Here is a 20,478-nt window from a genome sequence, read left to right as displayed (position 1 = left end):
TACAGTGAATTATAAGTGACATAATCTCTGTAAACAATTGTTGGAAAAATTACTTGTGTCATGCACAAAGTAGATGTCCTGACCGACTTGCCAAAACTATAGTTTGTTAAAAAGAAATTTGTGGAGTGGTTGAAAAACGAGTTTTAATGACTCCAACCTAAATGTATGTAAACTTCCGACTTCAACTGTATACTTTCAGTCACCAACAGTAATTGGTTATCACTTATTTTCAGATGGACTATTCTGGTGACAGAGCACATCTCAAGAAATGGAAACAGTAGCTATAGTAATTTTTATGGCATAGTTGGAATTCATCCTCTCTACATAACTATTGAGTGTGTACAAGGAGGTTTGAGAAAAGTTTGCTCAGGGCATGCTTGAATTATCATCATTATTTTTTTAACATCTGAATCCTAAACATAAAGTGTGACATTTTCTTCAGTCTGTGTGCACGCTCTACTTCAAGACACCAAAGCGTGGACAGCAACAGATCAAAGACAGAATCTCAATATGGTGAATCTCAATACAGAGCTCATTCTGTTTTTTCACACTGTCTGTATGCCCCTTGTCTACCCTCCCCATTAAACTAAATAATGATTCTCAGGCCTAAGAGGCAGATCTGACAAAGCCTAGTTTTGACCACTGATTGCGGTGCTGCCTGAAACAAGGGCAAAAAACTCAGCAACCTGGTCTAACACAGACTTCCGTATAGTAGTACAATTATGAACAGACATGTTTGACTTTTGCTATTTTTCTACAGTGGATAGTATGTGACTTCTGGCAGATAGAAAGTTTGCCCCAAATATTCCCCATGTCTTTTCTGGTCTTGAGTTTGAGAGCTATTATGCTCCTGAGGAGCATCTCAAGATTTTAGCAGTTAGGGGGATATTCTTGTAGGGTCAGGAGGAAGAATGGTCTTCCATTCTCTGCCTCTCTACCACTCTCCATCTCCCCCTATAATCTCCATTCACAATCCGAGTTTAATCCAGCAGCTTGGAGTGCTCTATCCTGGTAATGGTCCAGTCCGGCGGCACCCCCTTAGTAAACTCCCTTTGGAATCTGCAAACAGCCATGATGTATAAAAGGGTTGTTAAACAGGAAGTCTAAACATTAAGCACGTGAGACACTTGACAGTCATGCAAAGGAGGTTACTGCAGGTAGTTGTTCCTTGGGAACAGATCTAGGATCTAAGAGTGGCTCATCCCTGAGAGACTGTTGGCAGACTTAATGCTTTCTATTTGTCAGAGAGATACTTAGTATGAATTGCTTTATCACAGCCACTTCCAACTGCAGACCATTAAATCAACTGTGACACATTCATTGTACTTTAGCAACAATAACAACAACAACAAAAAACTCACTCATAGTTCGCTGTGAGCAGTCTCTTAGTCTCCGGCTCACCCTCACCACCTATGGCCACCTGAAAGATGCGTGTTCCCTCCAATGATTCCTCAGGCAACCGGGCACTTGTTAGATACCAGTACCTCATCAGAATACTGACAAACTTCCGCCCTGAAAGAATAGAGAGAAATGTTTTTGTAACAACAACAAAACGCCTACAGTAGGGCTGTGACAGTCATGGAATTTTGGATGATGGTTATTGGCCAGCCAAATGAAAGTGGTCACCGTTATAAATGGTAGAATAGCATTTTTTTTTATATATACACACACATTTTCTCCTCTCCTCCTTTCCTTACTGCATGTGCAGCCATAGAAATAGAATGAATAGAACGGGCGTTCCCATTCAGGTCGATGATGGCATAATGGGTGGACTGGCGGCTATTGCAATTGTACCCATAGGAGCAAAGCAGGAAGTAAAATCAAGATGTAAAAGCTAGGTTGAAGATAAAAGCAGGAAGTGTACCCATCAATATGCTGTGATTTGTTGATTCAACTCAACTGACCTTACAAAAAATAAATGTCATTGCATGAGCCATGTCAACATAATTTGAATGAATATTTACATTACCATGGAAATTATACCAGGCAGCCACACTCAGAGTCAATATTTACGTAATAATAACAAATTCCCCTCGACCACGCCCACAAATTGGAGAAAACAACATTCTTTCCCATTGACCCCCAGTGTAAAAGAGCCAACTTCGTCGTAGATTTTTTCGTTTTACAGAAATAACAAAGCATGCTGAAAAGCTGCTGTGTTGTTCAATGTACATGTAACCAGATCAAAATTCCCACCTGCGGTTCGCAATGCTCCCACTTAGGGAAATAGGGCATTGGAGAAGAGCCCTGTGGCTTCAGACTATTCAACATGGGGAGTGGGAAATTGTGGGGACAGGGTGTCCAAGTAGGCTACACGTACAGTAGCTATGTGTGTGGAAAACATTTAAATCACAGGTAAGACATTTAACTCATTTAGTATCCATTATATTGCTATGCGTGCTGTTGCTGCTGCAGGGAGGGGGGTGTTTCCTAGGCAACCAAAGACTTGTTTGCTACAACACCTGGCTTGTTTCAGCAAGGAGCAACAAAGTTTCATCATGTTGTAAATAGTACATGTTACCTTAGAAACGTAATCAACCGCACAAATGCTGGCCGTCTCGTCTCTGATCAGCTGTTCGTTCCATTCTTTTTTTGGGGGGGGGGTAATTTTATTTTCAGGATAGTTTTCATCCATAAACGTCAGTTATACAATAATAGTGCCAGCCCTAAAAACACCTATGCCAGGTCATTCAGTGCTTATGGCAAATGCATTTATTGCACACCAGGCATACAGGCTCTGGTGAATGAGACTACTGTGATAACTCATTTCCTTCCCTTGATAAGCTCCCATTTGTCAATCTGAAATGTAATGGCACAGTGCTTACTAATCCAATCCCTTATTCCATCCTTACAGATATGCAATCGAAGTCAATACAGAAGGAAATACATCATTTTATTGGAATCCACCCACATTTAGTTACAACATATTACTGACTGTTAACATCAGAAATGATCAGTCACAGTAAAGGAGTAGGTGGTTTAGTGTGTTGTTTTCTGCTGTGTAGACATAACCTGGCTCTTACCATCATCATCATAATAGATGCCAACATCTCCTGGTGTTGTGTACATCAAGTCTTCCGGATCTGCAGAAAGCGCTTGCAGGTGGCTGGGAGGGAGCAGAGCACATTTCTCTTCCAGTTTTGCAATCAGCTGTGAGGGAGAAAATGGAGAGAGAGGAAATATGAGAAAGGGCCTAATGACTACAGATAATGTGGTATACATTTATATTTTCGTTATTTAGCACAGTAGTTCGGCAGTCCGGCTTTCAACTTACTCCTGAAAGTTGTAATAGTAGAATGCACAAGGTGACATTTCAAAATTGGGTAGCGCATCGTCAGTTTTCCTCTCGTCATGTCAGTCATTGCACACCTTAGAGCAGGGTTTTCCAAACTCGGTCCTGAGTTTGGGAAACCCTGCCTTAGAGACATTTATAATTTGGAAGGAATGTCTAGATGAACAAGCCCATAGATTATGTTGTAATGTTTGAGTCACTCAAATATCACATGAATACACATTAGACATGGCAAAATGTATAGAATTGCAAGAAAGAAAAAAACTGAGGGGTGTGAACAGTTTGTGTCATGAACAGTGGTTGTGCCCATAGAAACTAACGTGGGGCGGATGTTCCCCAATGCTGGAAGGGGGGCCTGAGTGAAAAAGCTTTGGAACCCCTAATTTAACAGACACTAGTATCCAGAACGACTTACAGAAGCAATCAGGGTTAAGTGCTTTGCACAAGGGCACATTGGCATATTTTTGACCTAGTGAGCTCGAGGATTTGAGCCAGCAACCTTTCGGTTACAATGTTCTAAACCGCTAGGACTGGCTGCCACCCCCAACCCACTAGCAGCTCTCCTATCAATGCTACACTGAAATTACTTGTGCAAAAATGTCTGAATATAATACTCACGTCTTTAGCAACCAGACCTTCAAGAGACTCAAATTGACTCCCTGACAACAGTCTTGAAACATGGGAGAATGCCTGCAACAACATATTATATTTTAGCTATAATAACACAACGTAACAATTATTTAAGATGCACTAAGGAACAAGTTCAACTGTTCATGATTAGAAGGGGAAACAGTCAAACATTTCACAAGAACTGGATTGTGTACAAAACTTGGCTTGCAGTAACGCCCACGTTATTTCTCTTGGCAAGCTGGGGTGTTTAGCCAATAATACTTTAAGAAATGAAGTATTTCTGGTCTAACGAGCTTCCACTAGCTAGAGACCACTTATTCCACGGACTGTTGCCTACCTACCTGTTTCGATCCCTCTGTGAATTCTTCGATTTTGAATTCCTTGTCAAAATAGACCCGAATCAAAAAATAGTATATTCGGGTTCGGAACCATATGAAAGGGTTGGGGATGCCAACCACAACCACCTTCTGGTTTTGTTTACCTCCACCTCGATCAGAGCTGTAAGGTCGGACTGTGGGCACGACACCAACGGACAAAGTTGGAGCCAGGCGAGTAGTCTTGTTGGACTTGGGCTGCACAACGTGATCATGTTTCAAGAAACGAATCAGTACTGAAGGCGGCCTGCTACAGTAGCAACCTCTTAACATGGGCAGCGCCATCTTTTCCTCCCACAGCAACTCGGTCCTTTAGTCTGCATCGTCCGACAGAAAACATGGGTACACATTACTTGGTTACTATACAACCTCTGACGATAAAATCGAAAACTATGAACGTTTGAGATATAATTCCTACATTACTTAATGTGTACTTTAATTAACATAGTTGATATTTATATACATATTTTTAAGTAATATAAACAACACAACATTCACCCACTGATGGCTAGTATACTATGGTTCCATTTTTTTTGCGGAAGGTAAATAGTGTCACACTGATACATGCTCGCATATGGAACTTAAACCATAATATCTGTCGAGTTCGGGTGTATAAAATTAAGTTATGGAACACCAGGAGAAAGTTTCACTCCCTGTCTTTACAGGAGTGGATAAAGACAATTTTGCACGAGACATTTATCCAATAGTAAGCCATCTCTTTCAGAAAATAAAAAATCGAGTTAAATCAAATCTAAGTGTATTGGTCTCTTACACAGTTTAGCAGATGTTATAGCGAAATGCTCATGCTACTTTAACCTAACACTGTGTAGTAAAATGTCAAACAAGTACACAAATAATTAAAATGTACAATACAAATAAACTAGAAATCAAGAACTTCTGGGCGAATCCAATTAACAACCCAAATAGCACTGAAACTAATCAAAACGCAATCAACAGGACCACACCTACTCATTCAAGGGCTTTTCTTTATTTTTACTATTTTTTACATTGTAGAATAATAGTGAAGACATCAAAACTATGAAATAACACATATGGAATCATGTACTAACCAACAAGGTGTTAAACAAATCAAAATGTATTTTATATTTGAGATTCTTCAAAGTAGCCACCTTTTGCCTTGATAACAGCTTTGCACACTTTTGGCATTCTCTCAACCAGCTTCGCCTGGAATGCTTTTCCAACAGTCTTGAAGGAGTTTCCACATATGTTGAGCACTTCGGTGATTTTCCTTCACTCTGCGGTCCAACTCATCCCAAACCATCTCAATTGGGTTTAGGTCGGGTGATTGTGGAGGGAGGACAGGTCATCTGATGCAGCACTCCATCACTCTCCTTCTTGGTCAAATAGCCCTTACACATCCTGGAGGTGTGTTGGTCATTGTCCTGTTGAAAAACAAATGATATTCACACTAAGTGCAAACCAGATGGGATGGAGTATCGCTGCAGAATGCTGTGGTAGCCATGCTGGTTAAGTGTGCCTTGAATTCTAAATAAATCACAGACAGTATCACCAGCAAAGCACCCCCACACCGTCACACCACCTCCTCCATGGAGAGCCAGAATGTTGTTGTGCTCCATAACCGCAAGGTGTGTCTGCTCCCTCACGCTTGTGTAGCCAAAATGTCCCCTACTTTTCAGCAGGTCACTGTGGAATGACTCCAAATAGCTTGAATTTGAACTAAAAGAAAAGGTAAAAAGATAAGAGGGGTAGACTAAATTGAGGACATTGTCTGGAAGGCACTCTGTGCCCCTCAGGTTACATCTAACCACCTGTAATCCAATAACACAAACCATACAAACACTACCCAATTAATTTTTATCATGCTTACTGTAAATTTTGCCATCAGCTTGTAAATATTTTGGCCAATTTACCTTCACCTTGTGCAGAGCTAGGGGTTGGAAATGCATGTTGGTGGAATCAGATTCCACCTACAACAATACACAATGTAACCACCCCACTAATTGTATTTATCTCTATTAGACTGGCTAGCTAAGCATACCTAACATGGACATTTCAATATTTTCAACTTGCTGCTAGCTAACTAGCGTCACTAAATTGTCAGCAAGATTGCTAGCCAGCTGAGACTGGCTGAGGACCAACTAACCAACCAAAGACGATTTATACACATTCATCATTGTTACCAACACACAAACAGAGAGTGAGTTAGCTATAACAATTCTATTTTTAGTGTTTTCCAGACAAGGGTGGAATAGATGGCTACCAAATTGAGATACCAAATAAGAGTAACATTAGCCAGCTTATGTTCGCTAACATCAGTCAAAGATGGAACTGAAATTGTGTTGACAGTGTGTATACCAAATGATATGATTTAGCTGATGTCTTTCAAAGTTTAATACAGGACTGACACATTAGTTAGCTAGCTAATGTTTGGTTAACTCTAATTGAGAATTGTCCGTTTTGTTGTGGAGGACCATCATCAATGGTATCACATCATTTCTCAGTTGACCTCAAAATGGATTCCCCCCATCAGTTCAGCCTGAACATCCCTCTGATAATCTTTAGTCACCGCATCATTCTTGATGGCCGCAAGCCACTAGCAGAATCGGGGTGAATCTCGGGTAGGTAGAACCGTAAAAGGCAACTAATTTTCACGCTTGTGTGTAATTAGTACAGCCAGGCAAAGAACACCTCACGGGCATGATGACAAACATTAGTCAAAAACTGTTTTCCCAAAAATTTAGCTAGAGAGGTTCTAAGATTACTGTGTATTGGTCATTCGAAGTAAACAACTCCATTATTCAAGTTTGTGGGAAGCAGTGTTGCCAACTCCTCAGTAAGGAAAGTGGCTATTGGCTGTCCTAAAAGTCGCTAGAAGTCGCTAAATTACATCATCACCTAATTTGCATAATTGGCCATGTGCATGTAATTGTGATGGATGCTGTAGGAGAGAGGAATACCGTCTTGGGAGAGACAAAAAGTTAGTAAAACACACCAGGTGGGCTGCAGCGTTCTGGATAAGTTGCGGGGTTGGATGGCACAAGCGGGGAGCCCAGCCAACAGCGAGTGAGGTAGGGTTGTACTCTGTGGATGTTGTAGAGCATGAACCTGCAGGAACAAGTCACTGCTTTGATGTTTGCAGAGAATGACGGGGTGTTGTCCAGGGTCACGCCAAGGTTCTTTGCACTCGGAGGGGAACACCGTGGAGTTGTCAACCGTGATGGAGTGGTCTTGGTGCAGGCAGGCCTTCCCAGAGAGGAAGAGCAGCTACATCTTTTCGAGGTTATGCTTGATGTGGTGGGCTGACATCCATGCTGAGATATCTGCCAGTTGTGCAAAAATGGGTGTCAATAACTGGGTGTCAGAAGTGAGGAAAGGAGAAAATCACTTGAGTGACATCTGCACAGCAATGATAGGAGAGACCATGTGAGGATATGATAGAGCCGAGTGACTTGGTGTGTAGAAAGAAGAGGAGTGGGTCTAGAACCGAGCCCTGGGGGAGACTAGTAGTGAGAGTACGTGGTGCAGAGACAGATCCTCTCCACGTCACCTGGTAGGAGCAGCCTGCCAGGTAGGATGCAATCCAAGAGTGCGTAGAGCCTGTGACGCCCAACCCTGAGAGGGTGGAGAGTAGTGTCTGATGGTTAATGGTGTCAAAGGCAGCGGATAGATCTAGGAGGATGAGAACAGAAGAGATAGAGTCAAATTTGGCAGTTTTATTTTTTATTTTATTTGACCTTTATTTAACTAGGCAATTTAGTTAAGAACAAATTCTTATTTTCAATGACGGCCTAGGAACAGTGGGTTAACTGTCTTGTTCAGGGGCAGAACGACAGATTTTTACCTTGTCAGCGCGGGGATTCGATCTTGCAACCTTTCGGTTACTAGTCCAACACTAACCACTAGGCTACCTGCTGCCTGCGACAGTGCGGAGTGCCTCCGTGACACAGAGAAGAGCAGTCTTGATTGAGTGACCTCTGACTGCAAGTAACTACAGAGGGTAGTGCGTACGGCCCAGTACATCACCGGGGCCAAGCTTCCTGCCATCCAGGACCTCTATACCAGGCAGTGTCAGAGGAATGCCCTAAAAATTGTCAAAGACTCCAGCTACCCTAGTCATAGAGTGTTCTCTCTGCTACCGCACAGCAAGCGGTACCGGAGCGCCAAGTCTAGGTCTAACCCCTCCTCACTGCTACTCTCTATTATTATCTATGCATAGCCACTTTAATAACTCTTCCTATATGTACATAATTACCTCAACACTGGTGCCCCTGCACATTGACTCTGTACCGGTACCCCCATATATAGCCCCACTATTGTTATTTACTGTATTGTCTAATTATTTGTTATGCTTATCTCAAACCCGGGAAATGCTGGGCCAATTGTGTGCCACCCTATGGGACTCCTAATGACAGCCAGTTGTGATACAGCCTGGATTTGAACCAGGGTGTCTGTAGTGACCCATCTAGCACTGAGATGCAGTGCCTTAGACCGCTGCGCCACTCAGGAGCCCTTTTCACGCCTGGAGATATCGGGAGTCCTCCTAGTTATAGAATGAAGCACTAATCACACAACATATAAAGATGTTTTCTAATAATTTTATTGAAAAACATAAGACTGCCATGAAATGGTTTAGAAGTGTATTATTTTATTAGGGTTGACAAGTCAATAGCCCATTTCTCCATCACATTTTTGAGCTTGTAGGAAACGTCTTCATATGAGAATTGCACCATAGGGATAGCTCTCTGAGGGTGGTCATTTGTTGGACTATACAAGGAGAGGTGGGTTGAAGCATTAGGTTTCTAAGAGAAGGACAAACAATTACTTTCATGGAGGACTGGCTTGACTTGTGAGGATAACCACACAATTTATTTTCATCATACTACTTGCCAAACATAGAGAACTGATACTCTATACTGGCCGTTGGGGTGGGCTTTGGGGGGGGGGGTCTGTGGGTGGCTTTTGACCATTTAGTTGGATTATTCACGCTTAATCATTGTTTAGAAGAGGTTTGGTCCAAATCGGATGTTGGGTAATATATTTATTGAATATTATATGAATCCTACCAATTGAAATGGCCAATTTGGGTGCAATGATTTAGCTTAATTTCTCAGGTCAAATTATCTTTCAACAAAATTATGTTTCAGGAATGCAAATCGTATCTGTTTTTAAATACATCAACCATTTCAGAACAATCTGTGACGGTGGGTGTTGAAATCCTCTTTCTTCTGCTTTTTGAGGTGAAACAACTCCGGTGCCATGTAAGGGCTGTCTGAGGAAGTGGACCAAAATGCAGCAGAGTTAGTGTTCATCATCATTTAATAAAACAAGAAAACTGACAGCCAAACAGTCCTGTCAGGTGAAACACACTAAACAGAAACAATTACCCACAAACCCAAGGAAAAACACACACTACTATATAGGACTCCCAATCAAAGGCAACTCAACACACCTGCCTTCAATTGGGAGTCCAACCCCAATTAACTAACACATAACACAAAACTCTGCCACGTCCTGACCAAAACAAATACAATTACATCCTCTGCTGGTCAGGACATGACAGTACCACCCCCCCCTCCTTAAGGTGCAGACCCCGGAATGCACCTTAGAAAAGAAAACACAAAAAATCCCCAACAAAACCAATAAACAATACCCCCTAAACAATAAGGGAGGGAAGGCGGGCGGCTCTGGCGACTCCTGACTGGCGGGCGGCTCTGGCGACTCCTGACTTGCGAGGCTGGGCTGTCGCACTAGACGCCTGATGCGTGGGGCTGGTACTGGACGTGCCAGCCTGGAGACATGCACCTCCATGCTAGTGCGTATAGCGGGAAACACCGGACCGTAGAGGCGCACTGGCGGTCTTGAGCGCAGGGTTGGCATCACCCCTTCAGGCTCGATGCTCACTTCGCCCTGGCACATGCGGGGCGCTGGTACAGGGCGGACTGGGCTGTGCGTGCGTATAGGCGAGATAGTGCGCACTTCAGCGAAACATGGCGCCCTCCACCTCATACGCTCCTCCATGTAATCATGGGTAGCTGGCTTACGGCTCTTCCTTGGCCTAGCCAAACTACACGTGTGCCCCCCCCAAAAAAATTATTGGAGGTGCCTCTCCGGCTTCCTCGCCAGCCGTGTTCCAGCATAACGTTCGCTCCCTTTACCTGCTGCCTCCGCTCTCCTGGCTGCCTCCACCTGTTCGTTGCGCTCTCTCTCATAGAATCGCCTCTCCGCTCTCGCCGCTTCAATCTCCCACTGTGGGAGGCGATAATCCCCAGCCTGAGTCCATGGTCCCTCTCCGTCCAGGATTTGTTCCCATGTCCACGAGTCCATAACGCTGTACTCCTGTTGCTCCTTCCTCCTCCGCTGCTTGGTCCTTTGGTGGTGGGTAATTCTGTAAGGACTGTCTGAGGAAGTGGACCAAAATGCAGCAGAGTTAGTGTTCATCATCATTTAATAAAGAACGAACACTATACAATTTACAAAACAAGGCAACTGACAGCCAAACAGTCCTGTCAGGTGAAACACACTAAACAGAAACAATTACCCACAACCCCAAGGAAAAACACACACTACTATATAGGACTCCCAATTAAAGGCAACTCAACACACCTGCCTTCAATTGGGAGTCCAACCCCAATTAACTAACACATAACACAAAACTCTGCCACGTCCTGACCAAAACTAATACAATTACGCCCTCTGCTGGTCAGGACGTGACATGCCATCCTGTCTAATTGTGTTTTTCCTTTTAGAACTCTCCCATTTGACGAGTTTATCAAAAGGGCGGCCGAGAAAAAGCACTCTGATTTCTTCCTCTGTGAGGTCAGTGAGAGATCTAAACCTTAACCTACAAAATACAAATTGGGATTGAATAAAACATTGACCAATAGCAAGCTACACACAAACCTCAATATATCACACACTGTAACCCATGTCAGTTTGTCTTATCTGACTCAATGTACTGTTCCTTTCGTTAGGAGAGCTATTATCTGCGTTCACTGGTAGAGGAAATTAGAAAGGTATCCGTCTGTCACAATAAAAGCTACCCTACTCTGTACTGCAAATGGTTTGAAATGATGAACTGGGCTCTCTCCTGCTGAATCCCAAACCAGTCCCTTCCCCTTCTCCTCGTCCCTCCATTTTCACGTTCACGTGCGCCTCCACCATATGCACAAGTGTCCCAAAGCTGAGGGATAGAAAGGTAGATGGTGTACGGGCTAATTAGACCTTCCGATCACCACTTTGACCGATCCAAAAAGGCTGCCGGTGTGGGGACACTGATGGCTTCTAGGTTGTGGCTATGGAGTACAGCATTTTTGCTAAGCCTAACCCTTTTCCTAACCTTAACCTAATTCTCCTAACCTGTTATGTTAATATTCCTAACCTGCTACGTAAATTCTCCATCTAGCCACAACCGTGAAAGCCATCAGTTCTGAGAAACCATCAGTGCCACCACACTGGTTCCAGAGATACATTTTTGCAATTTAATACAAAAGAATGGATAGGTGTGCCTTATTATATGTCACATGCATTTATTTATGTATTTATTTGTGTCCGATTTCGAGGATTGACACGTACAAGTGAAATATCTCCAAATGTAATGTTTTACTGTTACTGAGGTTCATATCTTGTAAAACTAATTAACTTAATAAAACCAGCATGAAATAAAAATTATTTAAATGTGGAACATGAATTGCAACTTTTAAGTCATGTGTGTCCCAAAGTTGATGGGTTTATTGTACAACCGAGGGCCCTGCGAGCGAGACGCTGGTTCGGGATTCACCGTCCTCCCCCTCAGGAGCCATCTGACCTGAGGAAACACTTCCCTGACCTGGCGGAGGACTTCCATATCCCAGAGTTCTTTGAACCTGCCCAGTTTTTCTCCAGCGTGTTTCGAATCAGCTTATGTGGCCTGCAGCTGTGGACACACTACAATGTGAGTGAGGGACTGTGTGAAAGGAGAGCAAGAGAGGGGAAGGACTGCCCTTTCCATGATCTCGCCATCACGGTGGACAACTCCATTGTGTCCTCCTCCCAGAGTGCTAAGAACCTCGGCGTGACCCTGGACAACACCCTGTCGTTCTCCGCTAACATCAAGGCAGTGACCCGATCCTGTAGGTTCGTGCTATACAACATTCGCAGAGTACGACCCTGCCTTACACAGGAAGCGGCGCAGGTCCGAATGCAGGCACTTGTCATCTCCCGTCTGGATTACTGCAACTCCCTGTTGGCGGGGCTCCCTGCCTGTGCCATTAAACCCCTACAACTCATCCAGAACGCCGCAGCCCGTCTGGTGTTCAACCTTCCCAGGTTCTCTCACGTCACCCCGCTCCTCCGCACACTCCACTGGCTTCCAGTTGAAGCTCGCATCTGCTACAAGACCATGGTGCTTGCCTACGGAGCTGTGAGGGGAACGGCACCTCCGTACCTTCAGGCTCTGATCAGCTCCCTCACGACGCCAGGACAGCGGAGTCAATCACCACCTTCCGTAGACACCTGAAACCCCACCTCTTTAAGGAATACCTGGGATAGGATATAGTAATCCTTCTAACCCCACCCCCAAAAAAGATATAGATGTACTATTGTAAAGTGGTTGTTCCACTGGATATCATAAGGTGAATGCACCAATTTGTAAGTCACTCTGGATAAGAGCGTCTGCTAAATGACTTAAATGTAAATGAGTAGTCTGGGGGTGGGGAGACATTTCTATAAGTACGTACACCAGTGTCACCATATTTAAATACCTTTACACAGCCTTCTTTGCTGGTGCCCACTTACCTTTCCTTGAAGGGCTAGACCAGGGCCCGGTTTGCTGATAGCAATGGAATTTAGGCTTATATGTGTTTTAACGATGCACCTTTCCTGCGACGGCCAAAAATGTAACATGCGTTTCCCATAACACCACGCAGAGAGGACATTCGTTAAGTGCGTCGTTGAGGCATGTGTTGATAATGATCAGATCGAAAGAAAGGCAGCGCTGCTCTCGGATCAGCTTTCTCCATTCAAATCTTAGCTTTAAAAATATTCTGCGAAAACCAGATGTTTTAGGCTTAGTTATAGTAAAACACATATATTCTGGTCTTCATTTTGGCAGTACGCTTCAAAAGTGATATATTTACTCTTTTAATAGTCAGTCTAGCTCTTTTTCCACCTTACGGTTCAACTCTACCATTGAAATTGTAATGTAGTGACACCATCCAAAGGGAGGGGTTCGGTATGAAATACGCAGAGCTGGGTGGTACCACCTCAAGGCTTACTATAAAAGTAGGTGACAGCATGCCTTATTTGGCAATGATCTTGGTAAATGCATTGTGACAATATATTTTGCATGATGCTTCCTTGACTAGACTGACATTACACAAAATTCAGAAGGCAGTAAGGAAGGGCACCTTTCCGCATATGACCAAATTCAGCTTACTGTTTCATACACATTTGTACTTTTACTTAGAAAAGAAACATGTAGTCTGAGGATTATACATTTACATTCGTAGCTACATCCATGTTAACAAGAAATAGATGACAATGGTGGTCAAATCGTTGTGTTTTTTCCAATCGCTATTTTTTTTTAAATTAACTGCCAATATGCCAACATTCCATTCAAACAATGCAGTCAATCCTCAGCCATACACTGGCTAAAATCAGTTGATGATAGGACTTAGACTTGTTGGAAATTTAGACACTTTACCACTACCTACATGTGCAATTTACCTCGACTAACCTGTACCCCCGCACATTGACTCGGTACCGGTACCCCCTGTATATAGCCTCGTTATTGTTATATTATTGTGTTACTTAAAAAATAAAAATAAAAATATTAAACTCTGTTTTCTTAAAACTGCATTGTTGGTTAAGGGCTTGTAAGTAAGTATTTCATGGTAAGGTCTACACCTGTTGTATTTGGTGCATTTGACAAATAACATTTGATTTGAACAAGTACTGGTATTGTATCATATAACAACACTCACAGCTTTCCAAGAAAACAACATCTGAGACATTTATGGTCAGTTTACATATATTTTGGAGGCTATTTATACCGAAAATGTGTTTAAAACCCGTATAAACTGTATTTATAATTATATGCCAATATTTTAAGTTGACTATAATTCCATTACACAATTACATTACAATTACACAACATACATGACATAACTCCTCTAGTAATGTTTTTTTTTTATAATACTTTTTTACTACTTTTTCATGATATACAATTGGTAGTTACAGTCTTGTCCCATTGCTGCTACTCCCCTACGGACTCGGGAGAGGCGAAAGTCGGGTCTGTAGTGGGTCTGTAGTAACGCTTCAAGCACTGCGATGCAGTGCCTTAGACCGCAACGCCACTTGGAAGGCCCCGCTCCTCTAGTAATTCAATAGGATCTCTATGGTTTTTATACAGTACCCAAGACCAATCTGTAGGTTAATTTGACCATTGTAAAAAGAGCTACTCCGTATATACTGCATTCTGGGTTGGATTGAATTTAGCCCCTAATCTTAATTTTCAAGGTGAGGATTGCACTTTTCTTCCCATCACAATACTGCAGGAAATTCAAGTCCATATTTCAAAGATTTTTTTTTGTGCCCCATTGGGGATTCTAATTTACACCGCAAGTGGCAATAGATGTCAGGAACTAGACACCTTACCACTGTGAGCTAACTGTCCAGAGCCTTATTTGCTCGCAATGCATATAATTGTATTATCAGAGAGTGCCAGTGGATTTCTGGTAAGTATGCTTTAGTGAGAAAGTCTTAGGATCAGGTACAATTACGTTTATCCACCCCCAAAATTAATATTTAAAAGCAATTCCCCCCCCACCTTCAACTTCTCACCTGAATGCATTTTTTATTTGTTTGAAGGGGTTGGGCAAATGCTGGAATTGAGAGTTAGAGTAGCAACCCATCCGGCACGCTCATACTCAACACTGCAGCCCCTCAGGGGTGCGTGCTCAGTCCCCTCCTGTACTCCCTGTTCACCCACGACTGCGTGGCCAGGCACGACTCCAACACCATCATTAAGTTTGCAGACGACACAACAGTGGTATGCCTGATCACCGACAACGACGAGACCACCTATAGGGAGGAGGTCAGAGACCTGGCCGGATGGTGCCAGAATAACAACCTATCCCTCAACGTAATCAAGACAAAGGAGATGATTGTGGACTACAGGAAAAGGAGGACCGAGCACGCCCCCATTCTCGTCGACGGGTGTGTAGTGGAGCAGGTTGAGAGCTTCAAGTTCCTTGGTGTCCACATCACCAACAAACTAGAATGGTCCAAACACACCAAGACAGTCGTGAAGAGGGCATGACAAAGCCTATTCCCCCTCAGGAAACTAAAAAGATTTGGCATGGGTCCTCAGAACCTCAAAAGGTTCTACAGCTGCAACATCGAGAGCATCCTGACTGGTTGCATCATTGCCTGGTACGGCAACTGCTTAGCCTCTGAACGCAAGGCACTACATAGGGTAGTGCGTACGGCCCAGTAGCCTGCCATCCAGGACCTCTACACCAGGCGGTGTCAGAGGAAGGCCCTTAAAATTGTCAAAGACCCCAGCCACCCCAGTCATAGACAGTTCTCTCTACTACCGCATGGCAAGTGGTACCGGAGCGCCAAGTCTAGGACCAAACGGCTTCTCAACAGCTTTTACCCCCAACCCATAAGAATCCTGAACAGGTAATCAAATGGCTACCCGGACTATTTGCATTGTACCGCACCCCCAACCCCTCTTTTACGCTGCTGCTACTCACTGTTTATCATATATGCATAGTCTCTTTAACTATACATTCATGTACAGTTGAAGTCGGAAGTTTACATACACCTTAGCCAAATACATTTAAACTCAGTTTTTCACAAGTCCTAACATTTAATCCTAGTAAAAATGCCCTGTCTTAGGTCAGTTAGGATCACCACTTTATTTTAAGAATGTGAAATGTCAGAATAATAGTGGAGAGAATTATTTATTTCAGCTTTTATTTATTTCATCACATTCCCAGTGGGTCAGAAGTTTACATACACTCAATTAGTACTTGGTAGCATTGCCTTTAAATTGTTTAACTTGGGTCAAAGAGGCACTGAGTTTGAAGGTAGCCTTGAAATACATCCACAGGTACACCTCCAATTGACTCAAATTATTTCAATTAACCTATCAGAAGCTTCTAAAGCCATGACATCATTTTCTGGAATTTTCCAAGCTGTTTAAAGGCACAGTCACCTTAGTTTATGTAAACATTTGACCCACTGGAATTGTGATACAGTGCATTATAAGTGAAATAATCTGTCTGTAAACAATTGTTGGAAAAATTACTTGTGTCATGCACAAATTAGATGTCCAAACTGACTAAGAAATTTGTGGAGTGGTTGAAAAACGAGTTTTAATGACTCCAACCTAAGTATGTAAACTTCCGACTTCAACTGTACATACTACCTCAATTAGCCCAACTAACCGGTACCTGTATATAGCCTCGCTACTGTATATAGCCTCGCTACTGTTATTTTTCACTGTCTTTTTACTGTCGTTTTTATTTCTTTACTTATCTATTGTTCACCAAATACCTATTTTTTACTCAAAGATTGCACTGTTGGTTAGGGCCTGTAAGTAAGCATTTCACTGTAAGGTCTCTATACCCGTTGTACTTGGCGCTCGTGACAAATAAACTATGATTTGATTTTAGTTGAGAGTTACCCTTTAACATTAGAATTACTCCACAATACTGACGACAGTTCAGCTCCTAGAGAGATATTATCACCTATGGCTGCAAATATTGAGGCGGATAATTCTAATGCTTATGTAAGGGATAATCAACGAGGGGCTGTGCGTTCTATGGAAAATAATGAACGACGTGGAAGGTGTGTTCTACGATGCGCTAGAGGAGTAATTAAGTTACTAGTAACTAGCAAGTTTACTAGATAGCTAGCTACAGTAGTTGCTGTGGTAACCAAACAGACTTTCTAGTTTAGCTAACCAAACTATCAGTCCTGGCTTGCTATTATGAAAATATAATTCAACAGTACCAATACTGTTTTTAATTGAACTTTTGCTTTTAAAAGCAGCTCAAACAAAACATGTAAAAATGAACGATACCGTGAAACTATACTGTGCATTATAGGGAAATAATGCACGCTCTAGAATGTCCTTCAAGCCAATGAGAAAGGAGTATTCAAAAATGCCATGGTATAACCTATAATAATGCACTATGTCAAGATTTGGCACATCAGTGCGCACCTGACAACTTGTGTGCATGTTGATTGTGTCTATCCCCACCGGTTGAAACACAGATGAAACATTCATGGACATCTAGCTAGCTAGCTTGCTGTTGCTATCTATTTTGTCCTGGTATAGAAACATTGAGTTGTTATTTTACCTGAAATGTACAAGGTCCTTTTTTTTGCTGGATCTTCCTAGAATTTTGACCCATTTTGAGTCACACGTGTGTTCTCTACTACGACAATCCACAGATAAAAGGGGAAACCTAGTTACTGCAACCAACTGGACTGGATTCTGGACTTTGAAAGATGAACAAATCACCCACACTTGGGTATATGCTGCTAAAAAACAATTGAGATGGGAGATGCGGGACATGCAGCATGTCAAGCATCTAAAATTGAACCAAGTTCTATTTCAGCGCCTGGCTATGCAGACGATCGTGTTGACCTGCAAGTAGTTTGGATGAAATGATTGAATAACATGTACAGTATGTGAACATTTATTTTGCAATGCTCGTGCATGATCTCATGCCAATTCATTGCTGTGACTACGTCAACATTGCTTCCATGCTTGAAATAATCTGTCTGTAAACAATTGTTGGAAAAATTACTTGCTCTCTAATTATCTCTTTCTCTCTCTCGGAGGACCTGAGCCCTAGGACCATGCCTCAGGACTACCTGGCCTGCTGACTCCTTGCTGTCCCCAGTCCACCTGGCCGTGCTGCTGCTCCAGTTTCAACTGTTCTGCCTGCGGCTATGGAACCCTGACCTGTTCACGGGGCGTGCTACCTGTCCCAGACCTGCTGTTTTCAACTCTCTATAGACAGCAGGAGTGGTAGAGATACTCTGAATGATCGGCTATGTAAGCAAACTGACATTTACTCCTGAGGTGCTGACCTGTTGCACCCTCGACAACCAATGTGATTATTATTATTTGACCCTGCTGGTCATCTATGAACATTTGAACATCTTGGCCATGTTCTGTTATAATCTCCACCCGGAACAGCCAGTAGAGGACTGGCCACCCCTCAGCCTGGTTCCTCTCTAGGTTTCTTTCTAGGTTCTGGCCTTTCTAGGGAGTTTTTCCTAGCCACTGTGCTTCTACACCTGCATTGTTTGCTGTTTGGGGTTTTAGGCTGGGTTTCTGTACAGCACTTTGTGACATCAGCTGGGCTTTATAAATAAATTTGATTGATTGATTGATTGACTTGTGTCATGCACAAAGTAGATGTCCTAACGACCAAAACTATAGTTTGTTAACAAGAAATTTGTGGAGTGTTTGAAAAACGAGTTTTAATGACTCCAACCTAAGTGCATGTAAACTTCCGACTTCAACTGTATACCATGAGTACCTTTCATATAACCATTAATATAGTGCTTAGCTTTAATCTCTTACAGGAATAAGAAAATAAAACTTAGACAAAATGCTTTACACTTTAACTACAGCACTAGGCTCACGTGGACTGAAAAGTAACTAGCCTGGGCATTGCGAAGGACTTTACACAACTACGACACCAGGCTAACATGGACTGAACAATAAATAGCCTTGGAAATGCAAAGGACTTTACACAACTACGGCACAAGGTTCATGTGGACTGAACAATAGACTAGCCTGGGCAAATGAAAAGTACTAGTGCTTACACCTACGTGTCATTTCTTATAAAGTCATCTAAAGTGTACCAAAATGGATTATGATACTAGCTAATCACATTTTATAAAAGTATGAAAACTAAAATTGTTTGCATGGGCATCCCTGTCGCTTGCTCAAATCTTCTGCAAAGCAAATGCCCTTCTCCCTGCAGATCAGCGCCAGCTTCACAGCTCTCCACACGTCGTCTCTCACGTTACTCAACGCAAACATCGTGATGACCTATGTCTGTTCTTCTTTCTCTTGTATCCGAGACAGTGTGTGACTCAGTGTGTGGCTCAGTTGGTAGAGCATGGTGTTTGCAACGCCAGGGTTGTGGGTTCGATTCCTACGGGGGACCAGTACGGGGAAAAAAATTATGTATGAAATGTTAGAAATGTATGCATTCACTACTGGAAGTCGCTCTGGATAAGAGTGTCTGCTAAATGACAAAAAAGGTAAATGTGTGCAACATCTACTGCAATGTACAGGGTAGCAAGGGGGTTATGGAACAAACTTCCCAATAATGTCTATCACAATCCCGCTGATATTCTCACCATCAGTTTCAGGTAGCCTGTTCAGTCTCAGCCCCTATCAGCACTTGTATCGGCCCTGTTCAGCACTGGAGCTATACACTGTCGCAAAGTAGTGTGTACTTCCTGTACAACAGTTACATCAGTTCAATATCCTCACTCTCCTTCAGCCCTGTGGTTCCATAACACCCTGGTGTTAGTTTGGTGAGGGTGTCAACATCTTCTGGTGCCACCTGCTTGCAGAAAGTTACAAGGACCCCTATGGTAATAAGAACCCTGTGGCACCTGCTTGGGCCTTTCAGGCACTGGAGAGGGCGTTACACATTCTGAAATGAACTGCTGCCGGACTATCAGGACTTCTATGGCTGTCGCATGGGTCAAAGCTGCGCATACTCCTCCTTGCCAGCTAGGGTGGCACGGGCTGAGTTGGAGACTACGTTTCTTCCCTGCAGCCCACTAACTCATCTGGCTGAGGATGCTCCTCTGAAACTCAGTCCATGTCCAGAAACAATCTCTACCCCCTAGGCACTAGTGAATTAATGTCTGACAGGATTTAATAGGTACGTAAGGGGTAGGCGCTAGGGTTTCTGGACACTGCCTTGGAGTACACAACTTAAACTTGAAATTCCCACTTCTTTCCAAATCGTAGGCTCACGACTGCCACATTAGCAGCTTTAAAATATGAATTTGAGACACCATGGACCTTAGATTAAAGAAGCCTCTATGAATGTGTGTAAGTGAGCCAGTTAATCAGAAATTCTATTTCACCTTCCTTCATGTTGAATGTCATTGAATATGGGAAGAATTTGATCCTTGTACTTGTGGAAAGAACTAAAATTGAGAGTGGGC

At 42.9% G+C, this 20,478-nt stretch overlaps 2 protein-coding genes across 2 annotated transcripts; one reads left to right on the top strand and one right to left on the bottom strand.

The window, feature by feature from the left end:
• Positions 1-273: 273 nt before the first annotated feature.
• Positions 274-4,629, bottom strand: maip1 (matrix AAA peptidase interacting protein 1). Its single transcript, XM_029710837.1, has 5 exons — positions 4,264-4,629; positions 3,911-3,982; positions 3,024-3,150; positions 1,362-1,512; positions 274-1,059 (listed from the first exon to the last, which is right to left on the bottom strand). The coding sequence occupies exons 1-5, from the start codon at positions 4,579-4,581 to the stop codon at positions 981-983; spliced, it is 747 nt and encodes a 248-aa protein (XP_029566697.1). The 5' UTR covers positions 4,582-4,629; the 3' UTR covers positions 274-980.
• Positions 4,630-4,713: 84 nt separating this feature from the next.
• On the top strand, positions 4,714-20,154 carry tyw5 (tRNA-yW synthesizing protein 5). Its single transcript, XM_029712461.1, is given in 8 exon segments — positions 4,714-5,035; positions 11,020-11,094; positions 11,250-11,291; positions 12,071-12,208; positions 19,272-19,374; positions 19,800-19,827; positions 19,829-19,958; positions 19,960-20,154. Coding segments are annotated over 8 exon segments (825 nt in total). The 5' UTR covers positions 4,714-4,921.
• Positions 20,155-20,478: the final 324 nt, after the last annotated feature.

This window comes from Salmo trutta, chromosome 24, assembly GCF_901001165.1.
Source record: "Salmo trutta chromosome 24, fSalTru1.1, whole genome shotgun sequence".
Lineage (NCBI taxonomy): Eukaryota > Metazoa > Chordata > Actinopteri > Salmoniformes > Salmonidae > Salmo > Salmo trutta.
This window is presented reverse-complemented; position numbering and strand designations above follow the sequence as displayed.

What these genes read in the sequence shown, in the direction of transcription:
- maip1 (XM_029710837.1), bottom strand. Translation starts at nt 4,581, where the DNA reads ATGGCGCTGCCCATGTTAAGAGGTTGCTACTGTAGCAGGCCGCCTTCA. An exon ending in CATCTATTATGATGATGATG is followed by an intron (nt 1,513 to 3,023) that starts GTAAGAGCCAGG and finishes CTATTCTTTCAG; the next exon opens with GGCGGAAGTTTGTCAGTATT. An exon ending in CTGCTCACAGCGAACTATGA is followed by an intron (nt 1,060 to 1,361) that starts GTGAGTTTTTTG and finishes GGCTGTTTGCAG; the next exon opens with ATTCCAAAGGGAGTTTACTA.